Source organism: Pseudophryne corroboree, chromosome 2 (genome assembly GCF_028390025.1).
Source record: "Pseudophryne corroboree isolate aPseCor3 chromosome 2, aPseCor3.hap2, whole genome shotgun sequence".
Taxonomy (NCBI): domain Eukaryota; kingdom Metazoa; phylum Chordata; class Amphibia; order Anura; family Myobatrachidae; genus Pseudophryne; species Pseudophryne corroboree.
Genome location: NC_086445.1, coordinates 15105757 through 15130421, shown reverse-complemented (window position 1 = coordinate 15130421; position 24665 = coordinate 15105757). Strand labels below are relative to the sequence as shown.

The 24665-nt window shown below is 41.2% G+C and overlaps 1 protein-coding gene across 1 annotated transcript; it reads right to left on the bottom strand.

Moving 5' to 3' along the window:
- Window positions 1-457: 457 nt before the first annotated feature.
- Window positions 458-1456, bottom strand: LOC134989032 (olfactory receptor 52Z1P-like). Its single transcript, XM_063950585.1, has one exon. The coding sequence runs from the start codon at window positions 1454-1456 to the stop codon at window positions 458-460; it is 999 nt and encodes a 332-aa protein (XP_063806655.1).
- Window positions 1457-24665: the final 23209 nt, after the last annotated feature.

Below are 24665 nucleotides of genomic sequence, written 5' to 3'. Positions count from 1 at the left end.
GCAGGAAAGAAAGAGAGGTCTCTCTGGTGATGCTCTACTTGGAAATTCAGTTATTAAACAGTAACTTTTTTATGTATTTGTCAAGTAGTGCATCACCAGACAGAACCTACCTGGTTCTCACTAATACCCTCCTGCTAAAGCGGAAATCTGCCCCTACTGTAGCTAGGCAGTCTGGACCAGGCACACTGCAACCCCAAGCAAGTAGGTCCCCTGGTTATTGTAGAAACCAGGTGCAGCCTGTGTGGGGCATCTATGGTGAGGAAGGTACAATTAGGCAGCATGTCCCCCTCAGACACTACCTGCCTGCACTGATAAGTGCTGGGGCTCTTCTCTGTTCCCCTGGGCAGTGAAAGTGGAAAAATAATAGGGTTCCTATTCACCTGGGTGCAAGAACGTGAATAGTCTCACTTTACACTCACATCTAACTTCATTTGTCTACCGCTCCTTCAGCAGTGAGTCAGCGAGCAAATGTCCTGTTAGCATGGATGAACACTGAAGGTGGCAGATTGGCGTTTCTCTTCCTGAGGGATTTCATCAGGCAACGTCTGATTTCTTTCACTCCTAAGCCATAGATAAAGGGATTTACAGTGGCCGGGATCATAAGGTATATTGCGTTGACCAGATTCTGAACATCGTAGGTGATTACTGTGTTCATTCTGTAGAACACAGAGGATGACAGTGCACACATGTACATATTCACGGCTACCATCAAGTGTGTGCCGCAGGTGTGCAGAGCCTTACGCCGGGCTTTCCCTACTACAATCTTCATGGCTGTGTAGAGGATGCTACAGTAGGACAGCAGGAGAAGACTGACATCTACCCCTGTGACCAAGACCCTGACACTGAGGCCCACAATGTTATGTGGTGTGATGTCACCGCACGCCAAGCTTAGAAGTGCCATGTTCTCACAAACAAAATTCAGGATGACATTGGATCTACAGTACTGGGCCCTGGAAGCCAGTATGACCATTGGAGATGCCAGCATGAAGCTCCTCACCATACAGATGAGGACCAGCTGGACAAGCATATTCTTGGTGATGATATCGTTATAGCGCAGAGGCCTGCAGATGGCCACGTACCTATCCAGAGCCATTGACAAAAAGAGTCCAGACTCAAAAATAGCCAAAAAATAAATAGAAAACATCTGCACCAGACACCCACCCAGGGAGATCTGGTTTATGCCGAAGGACAACCGGAGGAGTAATTTAGGTATTACAGAAGTTGTATAAGACACGTTGACAATGAAGAGGAAAGTGATGAAGAAGTACATTGGGGAGTGTAGACTGTTTTCTACACCAATACGATATATAATGAGGAAGTTGCCAGCCAAGATGGTCACATAGATGGAAAGGAACGGAATAGTAAGCAATTTCCTGTGATCCAAGATGCCAGGGAACCCCAAGAGAACAAATTCAGTGTGGGACACTAGGACACTGCTGTGATTTAAGTGGTTCATCTTCCAATCATTTACTGTGTAGGTTGAATTACTGTAAGATCTGTTTTTGAAAGACACAGGAATTAGGGTGATGGTGGGCTCAGTACATGAAAATGGATTTTGGGATACTTAATGGATGTAAGTGGATGAACCATTTACATATATAGGAGGATATATGTGATGACCAACAAAGTCTGACAGTCATTCCACCATCTCCAGGGTCCAAGAAGAAGGCAGATGGCCTGAAAGGCCTCCTGGATGTCCGCTGCCTATTGGACTGGATTCTTGCTTCTGATTCTGCCGTTACATCCAATGTAGCTGCTTTCTGGATGGCTGGAAGTGAGGTAAGTACAGTATATAGATGATTACACATGAACGGTACAGGTAAGTGCGACACACATTCAGCAAATATTGTCTGGTGATAAAACTTTTTTGTTTTCTTTCATACGGGAAAAAATAAAATGCAAATAAAAGTAGAAAAAATATGATTTAGGCTCCTTTGAGGTGACTTGAAAAAATAAGTAAACACTCTAATTAAATTTGGGATGCATTTGATGAAATTTTTTGAAACCACAAAAAATGACACACAATTACTGGAGTAATTAAGCGAATTGGAAACTTCCAATTGCCTAATTAGTCATTAGGAAGGTTGTTCAATGAGTTCTGTACTTCTCAACCTGGTTTTGCCATGTAAATGATTGCCACTTTAATAAAGCAGGAGAATTATACCAAAATATCTCACTTTCTGATTCTCACACCCCATTATATTTTCCCCTATGTATCATCACATAGACTCTATGTATCATCACACAGACTCTATGTATCATCACACAGACTCTATGTATCATCACACAGACTCTATGTATCATCACACAGGCTCTATGTATCATCACACAGACTATGTATCATCACACAGACTACATGTATCATCACACAGATTATATGTATCATCTCACAGACTCTATGTATCATCACCCATTATCTATGTATCAATACACACCATCTATGTATCATTGCACACCATCTATGTATCATCGCACAGACTCTATGTACATCACACATACTCTATATATCATCACACAGACTCTATGTATCATCACACAGATTCTGTGTATCATCACACAGACTCCATGTATCATCACACAGACTATGTATCATCACAGACTATATGTATCATCACACAGATTCTATGTATCATCACACAGACTATATGTATCATCACACAGATTCTGTGTATCATCACACAGACTCCATGTATCATCACACAGACTATGTATCATCACAGACTATATGTATCATCACACAGATTCTATGTATCATCACACAGACTATATGTATCATCACACAGACTCTATGTATCATCACACAGGCTCTATGTATCATCACACAGACTCTATGTATCATCACACAGACTATATGTATCATCACACAGATTCTATGTATCATCACAATGACTCTATGTAGCATCGCACAGACTCTATGTATCATCACACCGTCTCTATGTATCATCACACAGATTCTATGTATCATCACACAGACTAAATGAATCATCACACAGACTCTATGTATCATCACTCAGACTGTATGTATCATCACACAGGCTCTACGTATCATCACACAGATTCTATGTATCATCACACAGACTCTGTATCATCACACAGACTCTATGTATCATCACACAGACTCTATGTATCATCACACAGGCTCTATGTATCATCACACAGACTATATGTATCATCACACAGACTCTATGTATCATCACACAGACTGTATGTATCATCACACAGACTATATGTATTATCAAACAGACTCTATGTATCATCACACAGACTCCATGTATCATCACACAGACTATGTATCATCACAGACTATATGTATCATCACACAGATTCTATGTATCATCACACAGGCTCTATGTATCATCACACAGACTATGTATCATCACACAGACTACATGTATCATCACACAGATTATATGTATCATCTCACAGACTCTATGTATCATCACCCATTATCTATGTATCAATACACACCATCTATGTATCATTGCACACCATCTATGTATCATCGCACAGACTCTATGTACATCACACATACTCTATATATCATCACACAGACTCTATGTATCATCACACAGATTCTGTGTATCATCACACAGACTCCATGTATCATCACACAGACTATGTATCATCACAGACTATATGTATCATCACACAGATTCTATGTATCATCACACAGACTATATGTATCATCACACAGACTCTATGTATCATCACACAGGCTCTATGTATCATCACACAGACTATATGTATCATCACACAGACTATATGTATCATCATACAGGCTATATGTATCATCACACAGACTCTATGTATCATCACACAGACTGTATGTATCATCACACAGACTATATGTATTATCAAACAGACTCTATGTATCATCACACAGACTATGTTTCATTGCATAGACTCTATGTATCATCACACAGACTCTTTGTATCATCACACCGTCTCTATGTATCATCACACCGTCTCTATGTATCATCACACAGACTCTATGTATCATCAAACAGACTCTATGTATCATCACACAGACTCTATGTATCACCACACAGGCTCTATGTATCATCACACAGACTCCATGTATCATCACACAGACTATGTATCATCACAGACTATATGTATCATCACACAGATTCTATGTATCATCACACAGACTATATGTATCATCACACAGACTCTATGTATCATCACACAGGCTCTATGTATCATCACACAGACTCTATGTATCATCACACAGACTATATGTATCATCACACAGATTCTATGTATCATCACAATGACTCTATGTAGCATCGCACAGACTCTATGTATCATCACACCGTCTCTATGTATCATCACACAGATTCTATGTATCATCACACAGACTAAATGAATCATCACACAGACTCTATGTATCATCACTCAGACTGTATGTATCATCACACAGGCTCTACGTATCATCACACAGATTCTATGTATCATCACACAGACTCTGTATCATCACACAGACTCTATGTATCATCACACAGACTCTATGTATCATCACACAGGCTCTATGTATCATCACACAGACTATATGTATCATCACACAGACTCTATGTATCATCACACAGACTGTATGTATCATCACACAGACTATATGTATTATCAAACAGACTCTATGTATCATCACACAGACTCCATGTATCATCACACAGACTATGTATCATCACAGACTATATGTATCATCACACAGATTCTATGTATCATCACACAGGCTCTATGTATCATCACACAGACTATGTATCATCACACAGACTACATGTATCATCACACAGACTACATGTATCATCACACAGATTATATGTATCATCACACAGACTCTATGTATCATCACACAGACTCTATGTATCATCACACAGACTCTATGTATCACCACACAGGCTCTATGTATCATCACACAGACTCTATGTATCATCACACAGATTCTATGTATCATCACACCGTCTCTATGTATCATCACACAGACTCTATGTATCATCACACAGACTCTATGTATCACCACATAGGCTCTATGTATCATCACACAGACTCTATACATCATCACACGGACTCTATGTATCATCACATGACTCTATTTGTCATCACACAGACTCTATGTATCATCACACAGACTCTATGTATCATCACACAGACTCTATATATCATCAAACAGACTCTATGTATCATCACACAGACTCTATGTATCATAACACAGACTCTACGTGTCACCACACAGACTATGTATCATCACACAGACTATGTATCATTTCACAGACTCTATGTATCATCACACAGATTCTATGTATCATCACAAAGACTCTATGTAGCATCGCACAGACTCTATGTATCATCACACCGTCTCTATGTGTCATCACACAGACTCTATGTATCATCACACAGACTAAATGAATCATCACACAGACTCTATGTATCATCACACAGACTCTATGTATCATCACACAGACTCTATGTATCATCACACAGACTCTATGTATCATAACACAGACTCTATATATCATCACACAGACTCTATGTATCATAACACAGATTCTACGTGTCACCACACAGACTATGTATCATCACACAGACTATGTATCATCACACAGACTCTATGTATCATCACACACCATCTATGTATCATTATACAGACTCTGTGTCATCACATGGACTCTATGTATCATCACACATACTCTATGTATCATCACACAGACTCTATGTATCATCACACAGACTCTATGTTTCATCACACAGACTCTATGTATCATCACACAGGCTCTATGTATCATCACACATCATCTATGTATCATCACACAGACTCTATGTATCATCACACATACTCTATGTATCACTACACAGATTCTATGTATCATCACACAGACTCTATGTATAATCACACAGACTATATATCATCACACAGACTCTATGTATCATCACACAGGCTCTATGTATCATCACACAGACTCTATGTATCATCACACAAATTCTATGTATCATCACACAGACTCTATGTATCATCACACAGACTCTATGTATCATCACACAGACTCTATGTATCATCACACAGACTATATGTATCACCACACAGACTCTGTATCATCACACAGACTCTATGTATCATCACAAAGACTCTATGTATCATCACACAGACTCTATGTATCATCACACAGACTCTATGTATCCTCACACAGACTCTATGTATCATCACACAGACTCTATGTATCATCACACAGACTCTATGTATCATCACACAGACTATATGTATCATCACACAGACTCTATGTATCATCACACAGGCTCTATGTATCATCACACACTCTATATATCATCACAAAGACTCTATGTATCATCACACAGACTATATGTATCATCACACAGACTATATGTATCATCACACAGACTCTATGTATCATCACACAGATTCTATGTATCATCACACAGACTCTATATATCATCACACAGACTCTATATATCATCACACAGACTCTATGTATCATAACACAGGCCCTATGTATCATCACACAGGCTCTATGTATCATCACACAGACTATATGTATCATCACACAGACTATATGTATAATCACACAGACTCTATATATCATCACACAGTCTCTATGTATCCGCACACAGACTCTATATATCATCACACAGACTCTATGTATCATCACACAGGCTCTATGTATCATCACACAGACTCTATGTATCATCACACAGACTATGTATTATCACACAGACTATATGTATCATCACAGACTATATGTATCATCACACAGAGTATATGTATCATCACACAGACTCTATGTATCATCACACTGACTATGTATCACCGCACATGCTCTATGTATCATCATACAGACTATATGTATCATCACAGACTATATGTATCATCACACAGACTATATGTATCATCACACAGACTCTATGTATCATCACACTGACTATGTATCACTGCACATGCTCTATGTTTCATCACACAGACTATATGTATCATCACAGACTATATGTATCATCACACAGACTATATGTATCATCACACAGACTCTATGTATCATCACACAGATTCTATGTATCACCACACAGACTCTATGTATCATCACACAGGCTCTATGTATCGTCACACAGACTCTATGTATTATCACACAGATTCTATGTATCACCACACAGACTCTATGTATCATCGCACAGACTCTATGTATCATCACACAGACTAAATGAATCATCACACAGGCTCTATGTATCATCACACAGGCTCTATGTATCATCACACAGACTATATGTATCATCACACAGACTATATGTATCATCACACAGGCTATATGTATCATCACACAGGCTCTACGTATCATCACACAGATTCTATGTATCATCACACAGACTCTGTATCATCACACAGGCTCTATGTATCATCACACAGGCTCTATGTATCATCACACAGACTATATGTATCATCACACAGACTCTATGTATCATCACACAGACTATGTATCATCACACAGACTCTATGTATTATCAAACAGACTCTATGTATCATCACACAGACTATGTTTCATTGCATAGACTCTATGTATCATCACACAGACTATATGTATTATCAAACAGACTCTATGTATCATCACACAGACTATGTTTCATTGCATAGACTCTATGTATCATCACACAGACTCTTTGTATCATCACACCGTCTCTATGTATCATCACAGACTATATGTATCATCACACAGACTATATGTATCATCACACAGACTCTATGTATCATCACACAGATTCTATGTATCACCACACAGACTCTATGTATCATCACACAGGCTCTATGTATCGTCACACAGACTCTATGTATTATCACACAGATTCTATGTATCACCACACAGACTCTATGTATCATCACACAGGATCTATGTATCGTCACACATGCTCTAAGTATCATCACACAGTCTCTATGTATCATCACACAGACTCTGTATCATCACACAGACTCTGTATCATCACACAGGCTCTATGTATCATCACACAGACTATGTATCATCACACAGACTGTATGTATCATCACACAGACTGTATGTATCATCACATAGACTCTATATATCATCACACAGACTATATGTATCATCACACAGACTATATGTATCATCACACAGAGTATATGTATCATCACACAGACTCTATGTGTCATCACACACATTCTATGTATCATCACACTGACTATGTATCACTGCACATGCTCTATGTATCATCATACTGATTCTATGTATCATGACACAGACTCTATGTATCATGACACAGACTATGTATCACCGCACATGCTCTGTGTATCATCATATTGATTCTATGTATCATGACACAGACTCTATGTATCATCACACAGACTCTATGTATCACCACACAGGCTCTATGTATCATCACACAGACTAAATGTATCATCACACAGACTATATGTATCATCACACAGACTCTACGTATCATAACACAGATTCTATGTATCATCACACACCATCTATGTATCATCACACACCATCTATGTATCATCACACAGACTCTATGTATCATCACACAGACTAAATGTATCATCACACAGACTAAATGTATCATCACACAGACTAAATGTATCATCACACAGGCTCTATGTATCATCACACAGACTCTATGTATCACCACACAGGCTCTATGTATCATCACACAGACTAAATGTATCATCACACAGACTATATGTATCATCACACAGACTCTACGTATCATAACACAGATTCTATGTATCATCACACACCATCTATGTATCATCACACAGGCTCTATGTATCATCACACAGACTCTACGTATCATAACACAGATTCTATGTATCATCACACAGACTCTATATATCATCACACAGATTCTATGTATCATCACAAAGACTCTATGTAGCATCGCACAGACTCTATGTATCATCACACCGTCTCTATGTATCATCACACAGACTCTATGTATCATCACACAGACTAAATGAATCATTACACAGACTCTATGTATCATCACACAGACTGTATGTATCATCACACAGACTCTATGTATTATCACACAGACTATGTTTCATTGCACAGACTCTATGTATCACTACACAGATTCTATGTATCATCACACAGACTCTTTGTATAATAACATAGACTCTATGTATCATCACACAGACTATGTGTATCATCACACAGACTCTATGTATCATCACAAAGACTCTATGTAGCATCGAACAGACTCTATGTATCATCACACTGTCTCTATGTATCGTCACACAGGCTCTATGTATCATCACATGACTCTATTTGTCATCACACAGACTCTATGGGGTATATGCAATTGCGGTCAAATTCCCGAAAATGTCGAAAAACGTGACATTTTCGCCCAAATTTTTTTTCGACAATGCAAGTCAGTACTTTTCGTCAAAAAAACGGACTTTCAAAATTCGACTTTTTGAAATTCGACATTTGTCAAATTCGACATTTCTGCAATGGTACAAATGCGGCAATTCGACAAAAGTATATTCAATTGAAGATTGTAAATTCGACAACAGTGCTTTTAGACAGTAAATTCGTCATTTTCAATCCGCCACACTTTGCTGGCGGAATCTAATAAAATTTTTTAAAAACATGTTTTTTTTTGTGTTTTTTTAATTGGTAATAGCATATCTATTTATATTAGAAGGGATTAGGTACTTGGTTTGTCTATTTTGGAGGCACAAGTATTATTTATATATTTTAAAAAATATTATTATTATTATTATTATTTTTTTTTTTAATGGAATGGTAAAAATCAGGAAAAAAAAATGCGTGGGGTACCCCCCCTAAGCATAACCAGCCTCGGGCTCTTCGAGCCGGTCCTGGTTCTAAAAATCTGGGTGAAAAACTGACATGGGATCCCCCGTATTTTTAAAACCAGCACCGGGCTCTGCGCCTGGTGCTGGTGCAAAAAATACGGGGGACAAAAAGCGTAGGGGTCCCCCGTATTTTTTACACCAGCATCAGGCTCCACTAGCTGGGTAGATAATGCCACAGCCGGGGGTCACTTTTATACAGCGCCCTGCAGCCGTGGCATTAAATACGCAACTAGTCACCCCTGGCTGGGGTACCCTGGAGGAGTGGGGACCCCTTCAATCAAGGGATCCCCCCCTCCCGCCAACCAAGGACCAGGGGTGAAGCCAGAGGCTGTCCCCCCCATCCAAGGGCTGCGGATGGGGGGCTGATAGCCTTTTGAAAAATGAAAGAATATTGTTTTTTCCAGTAGTACTACAAGTCCCAGCAAGCCTCCCCCGCAAGCTGGTACTTGGAGAACCACAAGTACCAGCATGCGGGAGAAAAACGGGCCCGCTGGTACCTGTAGTTCTACTGAAAAAATAATACCCAAATAAAAACAGGACACGCACACCGTGAGAGTAAAACTTTATTTCACACATGTCGACACACACATACTTACCTATGTTCACACGCCGACCTCTGTCCATTCGTCCGAGTAGAATCCACGGTGTACCTGAAAATAAAATTATACTCACCTGATCCAGTGTCCTGTGGTCTTTTATTATAATCCACGTACTTGGCAAAAAAAAAAAAACCAACACCCGGACCAGGCGGACTGAAAGGGGTCCCATGTTTACACATGGGACCCCTTTCCCCGAATGCAGAGACCCCCCCGTGACTGCTGTCACAGAAAGGTCCCTTCAGCCAATCAGGAAGCGCCACTTCGTGGCACTCTCCTGATTGGCTGTATGCGCGTCTGAGCTGGCAGACAGCGCATCGCACAGCTCCCTCCATTAGTTTCAATGGTGGGAACTTTGCGGTCAGCGGTGGGGTTACCCGCGGTCAGCCGCTGACCGCGGGTGACCTCACCGCTGACCGCAAAGTTCCCACCATTGAAAGTAATGGAGGGGGCTGTGCAATGCGCGTCTGAGCTCAGATGCGCAGAGCCAATCAGGTGAGTGCCACGAAGTAGCGCTTCCTGATTGGCTGAAGGGACCTTTCTGTGACAGCAGTCACGGGGGGGTCTCTGCATTCGTGGAAAGGGGTCCCATGTGTAAACATGGGACCCCTTTCAATCCGTGTGGTCCGGGTATTCGTTTTTTTGTTTTGCCAAGTATGAGGATTACAAATGACAGGACACTGGATTGAGGTGAGTATAATTTTATTCACAGGTAGCCCGGATCGTCGGCGACAGGAGACGTGGCAGTCGGCAGGTCAACATAGGTAAGTATGTATGTGTCAGCATGTATGAAATACACTTTTACTTTCACGGTGTGTGTCTCCTGTTTTTATTTGGGTATTTTTTTTCCAGTAGAACTACAGGTACCAGCGGGCCCGTTTTTCCACCCGCATGCTGGTACTTGTGGTTCTCCAAGCACCAGCTTGCGGGAGAGGCTTGCTGGGACTTGTAGTTCTTCTGGAAAAAAAAATTCTTTCATTTTACTCAAGGCTATCAGCCCCCCATCCGCAGCCCTTGGATGGGGGGGGACAGCCTTGGTCTTCACCCCTGGCCCTTGGGTGGCTGGGGGGGGACCCCTTGATTGAAGGGGTCCCCACTCCTCCAGGATACCCCGGCCAGGGGTGACTAGTTGGATATTTAATGCCACGGCCGCAGGGCGCTGTATAAAAGTGACCCCCAGCTGTGGCATTATCTGTCCAGCTAGTGGAGCCCGATGCTGGAGTAAAAAATACGGGGGACCCTTACGCTTTTTGACCCCCGTATTTTTTGCACCAGCACCAGGCGCAGAGCCCGGTGCTGGTTTTAAAAATACGGGGCATCCAATGTCAGTTTTTACCCCGGATTTTTAGAACCAGGACCGGCTCGAAGAGCCCGAGGCTGGTTATGCTTAGGAGGGGGGACCCCACGCAATTTTTTTTCCGGGTTTTTCCCCCGTTTTTTTTACATTTTTACAAATCTACTCAAAATCAGTCAAATCGGCCGTTTTTCGACAGCGGGACTGTCGAATCCGTTTTTTATGTTGAATTTCGGCACCCACCTGCCGGAATTCGACGGTCGAATTGTGTCGAATTAAAAAACGGGCGAAAAATTGCCACGATTCGCCGGCAATTGCATATACCTCTATGTATCATCACACAGACTCTATGTATCATCACACAGACTCTATGTATCATCACACAGACTCTATGTATCATCACACAGACTCTATATATCATCACACAGACTCTATGTATCATCACATGACTCTATTTGTCATCACACAGACTCTATGTATCATCACACAGACTCTATGTATCATCACAAAGACTCTATATATCATCACACAGACTCTATGTATCATCAAATAGACTCTATGTATCATCACACAGACTCTGTGTATCATCACACAGACACTACGTATCATCACACAGACTCTATGTATCATCACACAGACTCTATATATCATCACACAGACTCTATATATCATCACACAGACTCTATGTATCATCACACAGACTCTATATATCATCACACAGACTCTATGTATCATAACACAGACTCTACGTGTCACCACACAGACTATGTATCATCACACAGACTATGTATCATCACACAGACTCTATGTATCATCACACACCATCTATGTATCATTATACAGACTCTGTGTCATCACATGGACTCTATGTATCATCACACATACTCTATGTATCATCACACAGACTCTATGTATCATCACACAGACTCTATGTTTCATCACACAGACTCTATGTATCATCACACAGGCTCTATGTATCATCACACACCATCTATGTATCATTATACAGACTCTGTGTCATCACATGGACTCTATGTATCATCACACATACTCTATGTATCATCACACAGACTCTATGTATCATCACACAGACTCTATGTTTCATCACACAGACTCTATGTATCATCACACAGACTCTATGTATCATCACACAGACTATATATCATCACACAGACTCTATGTATCATCACACAGGCTCTATGTATCATCACACAGACTCTATGTATCATCACACAGATTCTATGTATCATCACACAGACTCTATGTATCATCACACAGACTCTGTGTATCATCACACAGACTCTATGTATCATCACACAGACTATATGTATTATCACACAGACTCTATGTATCATCACACAGACTCTATGTATCATCACACAGACTATATGTATCACCACACAGACTCTGTATCATCACACAGACTCTATGTATCATCACAAAGACTCTATGTATCATCACACAGACTCTATGTATCATCACACAGACTCTATGCATCATCACACAGACTATATGCATCATCACACAGACTCTATGTATCATCACACAGGCTCTATGTATCATCACACAGACTCTATATATCATCACACAGACTCTTTGTATCATCACACAGACTATATGTATCATCACACAGACTCTATGTATCATCACACAGATTCTATGTATCATCACACAGACTCTATATATCATCACACAGACTCTATATATCATCATACAGACTCTATGTATCATCACACAGATTCTATGTATCATCACACAGGCTCTATGTATCATCACACAGACTATATGTATCATCACACAGACTCTATATATCATCATACAGACTCTATGTATCATCACACAGATTCTATGTATCATCACACAGACTCTATGTATCATCACACAGACTATATGTATAATCACACAGACTCTATATATCATCACACAGACTCTATGTATTATCACACAGGCTCTATGTATCATCACACAGACTCTATGTATCATCACACAGACTATGTATCATCACACAGACTATATGTATCATCACACAGACTATATGTATCATCACACAGAGTATATGTATCATCACACAGACTCTATGTATCATCACACTGACTATGAATCACCGCACATGCTCTATGTATCATCATACTGATTCTATGTATCATCACACAGACTCTATGTATCATCACATAGACTATGTCTCATCACACGCAATCTATGTATCATCACACAGACACTACGTATCATCACACAGACTCTATGTATCATCACACAGGCTCTATGTATCGTCACACAGACTATATGTATCATCACACAGACTATGTATCACCACACAGACTCTATGTATCATCACACAGGCTCTATGTATCGTCACACATGCTCTGAGTATCATCACACAGTCTCTATGTATCATCACACAGGCTCTATGTATCGTCACACAGACTCTATGTATCATCACACAGACTCTATGTATCATCACACAGACTCTATGTATCATCACACAGACTCTATGTATCATCACACAGACCCTATGTATCATCACACAGACTGTATGTATCATCACACAGACTGTATGTATCATCACATAGACTCTATATATCATCACACAGACTATATGTATCATCACACAGACTATATGTATCATCACACAGAGTATATGTATCATCACACAGACTCTATGTGTCATCACACACATTCTATGTATCATCACACTGACTATGTATCACTGCACATGCTCTATGTATCATCATACTGATTCTATGTATCATGACACAGACTCTATGTATCATCACACAGACTATGTATCACCACACATGCTCTAAGTATCATCACACACATTCTATGTATCATCACACTGACTATGTATCACCGCACATGCTCTGTGTATTATCATACTGATTCTATGTATCATGACACAGACTCTATGTATCATCACATAGACTTTGTCTCATCACACACATAAATGTATCATCACACAGACTATGTATCACCACACATGCTCTAAGTATCATCACACAGTCTCTACAGTCAGATGCCATTTGTTGCCTACCTAGTTCTGTACATGAAGCGTGTTGTGAGCCACACTACATACTCTTCAATCCCTAATACACAGGGTCGCTGTGGCCTCTAGTACAACCTGCTCACCTGGAGGTGTCACCGGCCTCCCTGTAGAAGATGCAGCAGTCTGGCTCCTGATGGTTACTAGAGAAGAGGAGGAAGACGTAAAGTTGCTCCAAGTATTTATCCAAGTGCTGGAATCCTGGTGGATTTCCACTCTGTAATCGCAGTCAGTCAGTGTGATGGTCCCAGATGTACATGAGGCTGCTGAGATCACTAACTAGAGATCACCTGTAATGCTGGGCTGGTACCTATGGTCTCTGGGAAGTTCATGACTTCATGCTACACAGGAGAACTCCTCAGTAGAGAACTGACCAGCTCAAACATCCAGAAACAACTCACCTGCCATTTCTCTATATGTTAGTATAGTCATTGGTGCCCAAGGGAAGTTCTGCTGTGACCACAAATGGCCAAAACTGCCAAGTTGTCATCATGGGCCGTATTCATGTTTGTGCACACATGCCTGCGCAGCTGTGATTTTTGAGGTTACAGAACTAATCATTGCAAGTGAAGCTGCCGCCCAGGAAAGAAGATAGATGCCCACCATAGCCATCGCAAAGTCATCCACAATTGCGTACACATACGCAGCTCGGACATAATAATGAGGTACATTGACTCCTAGAGTTGACCTATGGCTATGCACAGTGCCAGATTACGGTCCACATAGGCCTGGAGCTGAAATTTTAGAAGGGACTGTTATGTGACACGGTAGGAGGTGTGACAAGTGCAGCAGTGGTGTGACTTGTGACGTGGTGGTGTGACCAGTATGGTCCAAATAGTGTTTGTGGCCCGTGTCATGAGTGTAGAATCTCCATGGAGGTCATAGCTAGTGCCAACCTTCAACCACTTAATAGTGGCGCTTTAACAAGAAAAAGTTTGTGACCACCATATAATACAGAGCATCAGTGACCGCCATATGATACAGAGAGCATTTTAGTGACTGCCATATAATACAGAGAACATCGCAGTGACCACCACATGATACAGATACTGTTTCAACATGCAAAGATGGTGGAAAGGTGATGGGGGGAAAACAGCAGATGTGGAAAGATAAGAAAAGATATGGACACAGTGGCAAAACCATCATCCCTGTATTTTCACAGCACCCCAGTAATTTTACAGTATACAAGACAAGGCCAAAGTAATTTTTTATTTTAACAACAGCATCCCTGTATTTTTACAGCATACAGGAAAGGGCCAGTGTACTTTTATTTTAACATATTACCACTGTGTTTTTACAGCATACAGGACAGTGCCAGAACCCCTGTATTTGAACAACAACCCTATAAATTTACAGCATACAAGACAGGGCCAGTGTAATTTTATTTTAACAGCAGCACCAGTCTATTTGTGCTAGTGTACTTTTATTTTAACAACATCACCCCTGTATTTTTACAGCATACAGGACAGAGCCAGTGTACTTTAATTTTAACAACAGCACCCCTGTATTTTTACAGCATACCGGACAGAGCCAGTGTACTTTAATTTTAACAACAGCACCCCTGTATTTTTACAGCATACAGGACAGGGCCAGTGTACTTTTATTTTAACAACAGCACCCCTGTATTTTTACAGCATAAAGGACCGGGCCAGCACCCCTGTATTTCAACAACAACAACCCTGTAATTTTACAGTATACAATACAGGGCCAGTGTAATTTCATTTGAACAGCAGCACCCCTGTATTTGGGCCAGTGTAATTTTATTTTACCAACAGCACCCCTGTATTTTTACAGCATACAGGACAGGACCAGTATACTTTTATTTTAACAACAGCACCCCTGTATTTTTACAGCATACCGGACAGGGCCAGTGTACTTTAATTTTAACACCAGCACCCCTGTATTTTTACAGCATACAGGACAGGGCCAGTGTACTTTTATTTTAACAACAGCACCCCTGTATTTTTACAGCATAAAGGACCGGGCCAGCACCCCTGTATTTCAACAACAACAACAACAACAACAACCCTGTAATTTTACAGTATACAATACAGGGCCAGTGTAATTTTATTTTAACAGCAGCACCAGTCTATTTGTGCTAGTGTACTTTTATTTTAACAACATCACCCCTGTATTTTTACAGCATACAGGACAGAGCCAGTGTACTTTAATTTTAACAACAGCACCCCTGTATTTTTACAGCATACCAGACAGGGCCAGTGTACTTTAATTTTAACACCAGCACCCCTGTATTTTTACAGCATACAGGACAGGGCCAGTGTACTTTTATTTTAACAACAGCACCCCTGTATTTTTACAGCATAAAGGACCGGGCCAGCACCCCTGTATTTCAACAACAACAACCCTGTAATTTTACAGTATACAATACAGGGCCAGTGTCATTTCATTTGAACAGCAGCACCCCTGTATTTGGGCCAGTGTAATTTTATTTTACCAACAGCACCCCTGTATTTTTACAGCATACAGGACAGGACCAGTATACTTTTATTTTAACAACAGTACCCCTGTATTTTTACAGCATACAGGACCGGGCTAGCACGCCTGTATTTTAACAACACCCTTGTAAGTTTACAGCATACAAGACAGGGCCAGTGTACATTTATTTTCACTGCACCCCTGTTATTTTAGAGCATACAAGACAGGGCCAGTGTACATTTATTTTCACAGCACCCCTGTTAATATACAGCATACAGGACAGGGCCAGCACCCCTTATTTTCACAGCATACAGGAGGACAGTGCCCCTGCACAGCACAGTGACAGCCAGGACAGCAACACCCATGTACAGCTGCAGCAGCTCTAACAGCACAGTGACAGAACAGCACTCCTACCAGCACCCCTAGAGAGCACACACTGGCCCCACCCGATGCCACCACCCACAGAGACAGACAAAGGTCTGTCTCCCTCACGCTCCAAGTCCAGAGTGAAAATAGCGGTGACACACAGCTGTTTATATGGAATTCCAAACCTGAGAGAATTCAACAGCGGAATAATGAAATTTTGCCTCATTCTGAGATCTGAATCTGGCGGGAAGTCCTGAGCCGGGCTCTGTTCCCAGCTCAGATCGTGAAGTTCAGGTGTATTCTGTTCTCTGAGAACAGAACCCGCTCATCTCTAGTTTTTACCAAAAAATCTTTGCTATTCCTCCACCGAGTCTAAATGGGCATAAAACTGGTACTGCAGAGTTGTTTGAGTTTGGAGTCATTCACCACAATTGGCCACAGCCATTTTGCTTGTTTACTGGCATAGTCACTTTTAATATTATGTAGCACCCAGCACTTATGACAGGCAGCAGATGTGAAATTGGACACTGGCCATTTTGTGTTTAGAGACTACATCTCCCAGACAGCCTTGGGTTTCAGAGGATACACAGAGAGACACGCAGAGGTTGACGGGGGTGGGAAAATGGCATGTAGAGGGGTGGAGTGGAGAATGGAATGCTTTTGTCCAGAGGAGTAGAGGAGGACATGGGCCAGGAGAGAGAGATGGGGGAGCCATGTTTTAGATATAGCTAAGATGCAGCTGAGAATGACTGGAGAATACTGGGGAAGAAATCAAAGTGTCTGTACAGAGAGAGCCCCACTGAGAGGGAGAACCCCAGTCTGATGAAGTTAAGTAGCCTAAAGAGGATAATGCATTTCAAACCTTCCTTTTTGACCCCTGGAGAGGAGAGTTTGCAGAGGGATGCACACTTTGTAAGCATGTGAGATAAGTAACTTTCCAGTTTCTTGCTAAAGACTGACAATTATTAGCTAACAAAGTGTGTGATTTCATCAAGAATCAGTTTGTGGAACTACAAGTACCAACATTGCTGAAAGTGCCAATTGGAACCCTTCAAAGTACAGTTTTCTCCAAGCCATAGCATGCAGAATATAATTTATGAACTCTGAGATAACAGTGCACTATAGTGGGGGATGTATTGTCTAATGCTGAGTGTGATATGTGTGAAATTCCATGTGGTACTGCTGTTTAAGTTGTCATTACCCAGTCAGTGATTACAAATGCCTGGGTGTTATTTGTATACAAAAGGACAGTTCAGGAAGGGAAATACAGAAGAGAGCAGATTCATGTGTCTTGTTCATTTTTCTTATTACTGCATTATACACCCTTTAGATATGTGTGTACGTTACTGACTGTTCAATATGTCTCTATGCCTAGTTATTCTATGTCCTCTTTTATTGATCTTACTATAGTACCTTGTACATAAATGCATTAAAGCAATTGCTATTCCAGACCCTTTAATAAATGTGCCAGGGAGGCTTTTAGCAACACATCCGTGTGATATATCCCTGTAGTGGGGGCGGTCTAAGCATGTGGTGGGCAGGGGGGTTGCTGAATCTCCCCCTGGTGTTCCTGAAATTGAACACTCCCCAGAAGAGCACGTCATGTAAAGATTTGGGTGGAGGCACTAATACCAAGAGAAGTACAAGGTGAGAAGCATTACAAAGCAGGAACAGTTTAAATACACACCATTACCCAGAAAACCCAGGTAAAGGGGTGTTATAGTGGAGGCACTGCTGAGATTTGTACAGCTAACTCCGAATTTGCTTACCAGGTGGGTGCCATGGCTAGTTTGAATCCAGAAGAAGTATATGGTTGGTAGGAACAACTGTCCAAAGATTCAGAATGCTGTTTTGTGTTGTGCGGTGAACTTCATGAAGTTTTAGATGAGGTGGTTACCAAGATAATTACAGATTGGACAGGGATGAAGAGGCCAAATGTACTGGGCAGGCGGGATGATGCTGTGCTGCTAGAGAGCAATGCTGTGTTGGAGAGATTATTGATCCCTGCTGTCTTTTCCTATGAGGGAAGCAAACATTGGAGCGTAGTGTTGCCTCTTAAGCCGAGTGAGGGGGTGAGAGCTGCCCAAGAATCAAGTCCTACTGAAGAGAGGGCAAGGATCCCCATTGTACAGTCCCCTCACATTCCAAGACAAGATGATTCACCTCTGGGCCTAAATGGAACCTATGACATGCAGAGTCAATTATTTTTGATTGCTATGAATAAACTCGTGGAGCAACTGGGAAGAAACCAGCATGATGGTGGATCTAGGAGATTGAGACCTTTCTCAGGTGTCCAACCTGTTCCAACTGGAGAAGATGCCTATGAGGTGTGAAAAGACACTACAATCCAGTACATGGAAGAGTGGCACTGTCCTGAGACTGTAACGAGACAACGGATAGTGGAGAATTTACATGGTCCAGCAATGGAGATTGTGCAGGCCACTCATTGGAGTGACCCTAAGGCTACTGCATGGAACTATCTAGCGGCTTTGGAAAGAGAGTTTGGAACATCAAAAGATGCCACTGACCTCCTTTACAAGTTAAGAAACACCTGCCAAGAGCCGGGGGAGAGATTGTCCAAATATCTATACCACCTGGACAAGCTAATTTACCGCATTGTGGAAAAAGGGGGAATGACCCTCAGTGAATTAGATAAGAGTCGCATACGACAGTTGCTAAGAGGAGCATTGTCTTTAGACCCAGTTGCATTGAAGCTCCATGGAGACTCAGCTACTTCTTTCAACCAACTAATCAATGAAGTCAAACAAGAGGAAGCTATATTTGAAGCTAGAGATGGTGTGGTCAAGAAGATAAAGACTGTTAGCCTGAAACAGGAAACCAGTACAAAAGAGGAGGAATTTCTGAAGATCCTTCAAGTGCCGAAGGAACAGATAGACAGTCTGTTAGCCCTTCAGACAGCTAGAGAGGCCCCAAGGCCTCTGCATCAATCATCTCCAATACAACTAGAGAGTCGAGGTGACCCCAGAAGATGTTTCGAGTGCAGTCGGCCTGGACATATAGCTAGACAGTGTCCAGCCAGATGGAATCAGAGGTCATCATATAAGCAATCCCCACAACCTGAACAGCCTTTGGGAAATGAGAAAGGGGGACCAGAAGACCCCACCCTGGCACCCTAAAGAAAGTTAGCACCAATGCTGTGGGGAACTCATCTGCTACCTGGAATATATTGCCACCTGGCCTAGTCAGTCCTGCGCCTCATGTGCCTGCCTTATGGAATGGATAAAAGTGTATGACTCTACTGGACAGTGGTTCCCAGGTGTCCATTGTGTCCGAGAAGTGGTTTCGTGAGAATCTGTCTGATGTCAAGGTACACCCATTGTCTGGGTTGACCATCTGGGGCCTCAGCGAACAGAGCTATCCGTATCTCAGATTACATCACAGTGGACCTCAAGTTTCCAAGAGAAGTGGCTGGGATTGAAAAAGAAGTGCAAGTAGTCACCTTTGTGTGTCCAGATCCAGAAGAAGAGGATAGAGATGTGCTAGTTATCATAGGAACCAATGTCCATTTGTTCAATACACTAGCCCAATGGTGCAGACACTCACCATTCACCCTGTATGCCTGGCTGCCTATTGAAAAAAGGAGGCAGAAGAAGCTCAGAAAAAGAGTGTGTTGGTTGCAGACAGTTTCCAACTGTGCTTTGAAGGTACAATGCCATGAAAGCTGATCTAGACAGACTGATCAAAGAAATGTTAGAGAGGAGAGACGTTTTTTGCCTAGGAGATTGGGACCTAGGGCTGGCTAAAGGGGTCCAATATAAGATTAATCTTACTAATGAAAAACCTTTTTGAGAAAGGTCACGTAGATTAGCCCTTGTGGATTTGTATGATGTAAGAAGTCATCTGAAAGGTCTACTGGAGAATGATTTTATTGAAAAATCAGAAAGTCCCTATGCCTCTCCAATAGTGGTGGCCCGTAAGAAGAATGGCGATATCCAGATGTGTGTGGACTATCGAACTCTTAATAAGCAAACAGTGCCAGATCAACACATGGTGCCTAAAGTTGATGAGGCACTTGACTGTCTGCAAGGAAGCAAATGGTTCTCTGTGCTAGACCTCGGGAGTGGGTACTACCAGATTCTGATGAGTCCGGAAGATGCTGAGGAGACAGCCTTCATCTGCCCTGAAGGGTTCTTTCAGTTCAAGAGAATGCCACAGGGGGTAAAAGATGCCCCAGCACACTTTGGAGGCATGTGAGAAGTAACTGTTTACAGTGTTATGTTTCTTGCTAAAGACTGACAATTATTAGCTAACAAAGTGTGTGATTTCATCACGAATCGGTTTGTGGAACTACAAGTACCAGCATTGCTGAAAGTGCCATTTGGAACCCTTTAAAGTACAGTTTTCTCCAAGCCATAGCATGCAGAAGATAATTTATGAACTCTGAAATAACAGTGCACTATTGCAGGGGATGTATTGTCTAATGCTGAGTGTGATATGTGTGAAATTCCTTGTGATACTGCTGTTTAAGTTGTCATTACCCAGTCAGTGATTGCAAAGGCCTGGGTGTTATTTGTATACAAAAGGACGGTTCAGGAAGGGAAATACAGTAGAGAGCAGATTCATGTGTCTTGTTCATTTTTCTTATTACTGCATTATACACCCTTTAGATATGTGTGTACGTTACTGACTGTTCAATATGTCTCTATGCCTAGTTATTATATGTCCTCTTTTATTGATCTTACTATACTACCTTGTACATAAATGCATAAAAGCAATTGCTATTCCAGACCCTTTAATAAATGTGCCAGGGTGGCTTTAGCAACATATCCGTGTGATATATCCCTGTAGTGGGGGCGATCTAAGCATGTGGTGGGCAGGGGGTTTGCCGAATCTCCCTCTGGTATTCCTGAAATTGAACACTCCCCAGAAGAGCACGTCATGTCAAGATTTGGGTGGAGGCACCTATACCAAGAGAAGTACAAGGTGAGAAACATTGCAAAGGGGAAGAGTTTAAATACACACCATTACTCTGTAAACCCAGGTAAAGGGGTGTTACACTTAAATGCATTAACCCAAGGGACTCTTAGCTGTGCTTTCTTCTGGGTGTCTACTATCAGTAATTCCTCCCTAGTTTTCGCCTTAGCTTTAGCCCTTACTGGTTTAAGTAATGAAGCTGGGTAACCCCTGGCAAGAAATTAAGTTTCCATTTTGTCCAACTGTAAATCAGTATTTAAAGGGTCGCTTGAGACTCTGCACACCCTTAAGAATTGGGAATAAGGCAAATCCTTGATGGCATGCGTAGGATGAAAAATGTCATGTCTCAGGGTCGTGTTTCGATCTGACGATTTAGTGTATAGGTGGGATGTAGTTATGTGACTGGTGGTCAGGAGACCGCCGGTCACAATACAAACCGCTACATCCTGCCCCCCTCTAAATCCCGGCTAGCAAAAACTATTCCCACTCGTAGGTGTCCATAGAGTGGGAACAGAACCTGTGATGAGCGCAACTCGTCTCCGAGCCCGCAAGGGGCTTCATTACGCTCCTCCCCCCGCCGACATTCTGCTGCCGGAATCCCACTGTCGGTATGCTGACCGCCGGGATCCCCAGTGCCAATAAGCCATACCCGTATAGGCTTGGGGTCATTCTTTCCTTCATCGAGATGTATAGCCATATGTTCGCTCCCTCACCACAATAACAGTAAATCAGCAATGTAGCGGTAATAAAGGAACTTCAAACTGTCAGTGGTACTGTTCTCATAAAATAGTCTACGCGCCAACTCCCACATATAGGAGTTAGCGAAGGCCGGTGCAACCGCCGATCCCATGGCACACCCAGTAATTTGTTTGAAAAATTGGCCATTAAACAGGAAATAATTATGAGTAAGTGTGAACTCCAATAGTTGCAAAAAAAACCCCTCAATGTCAGGCCCCTTATACCATGGTTGCCATTAGCACATCAGCTGGTACAGTATCAATGTAACCCTTGGTTACGTACTAATATTATGTTAAAACACCGCTAAACTATTAACACTCAATGCCTCCACCCAAGCTTAACTCAGATGTTATATATTATTATTTATTAGGCTGGCTTGGGGCAGCTGGTAAGATTTCTATTTAATAGATAATATTAACACTCTACTCACTGATTTATTGTGTCTAAACAAAAGTGATACATTTAATAGTTATAGTTGTATAATATTACAAAGATTGTAATATAACAAGAAAATACAAATTGGTAAGTTACACGTTCCCCTCTAATCCTACCCTCAAGGCCTATACAGTTTCACCTGCATGCAATACAAAAAATTACCTTTTGGTAGCTACCGGATATGCCTAGGCAAATATAAAAATATTCCTAGGTGTACACCTGGATTGCAATACTAAGTGTCATGCATGACACACTTTACATATATTATACATGAATTTGTCATAATAGTGACATAGGGAAAAATGTATACTTTATATATTACTTTAAAATTAAATATAGTATTAATCAAATGAGTACTCTAGAAATTATGTATACATTCACTTTCTGGCAATTTGTAATATCTCTTATGCAAAAGTGACTATAATGATGTATCCTGAATGCCTTGTGTTACTTTAAGCTGAATCTGTGCTGAGTCTTTTTCCAAGTTTTGATGAAGAATAAAATGTTGACTGAATTCCTATTATATATATACATATATGTTAGATGAATATCTTGCTTTCTGCTGTCAGGGAGGTTTCCACTGGGTAAATTACTTTCACTTTGCCTGACAGTTCGTGTTTCACTATTGTATCCTTTTCCTTTGTATCCAGTCTATATAAACAGTCTGGCAGTGATCCCAGTACATAAAGTTACTTTGTTTAACCGGACTGTATGAAGCAAGTTAATATATCTCCCTCCACTGGGTAATTTCTTTTACTTTGCCTGACAGTTCGTGTTTCACTATTGTATCCTTTTCCTTTGTATCCAGTTTATATAAACAGTCTGGCAGTGATCCCAGTACATAAAGTTACTTTGTTTAACCGGACTGTCTTGAAGTCAGATATTTCAGCACTTGTGATGAAATATACCATACAGGCAGTTCATATCTTTCCTTGCACTATAATTAGTTAGTTATTATACTACCACTGGTAAGAGTCAATGTCCCTTGTG

Excerpts from the sequence above, each read along its gene's own strand:
- LOC134989032 (XM_063950585.1), bottom strand. The coding sequence starts at position 1,456 with ATGAACCACTTAAATCACAGCAGTGTCCTAGTGTCCCACACTGAATTT.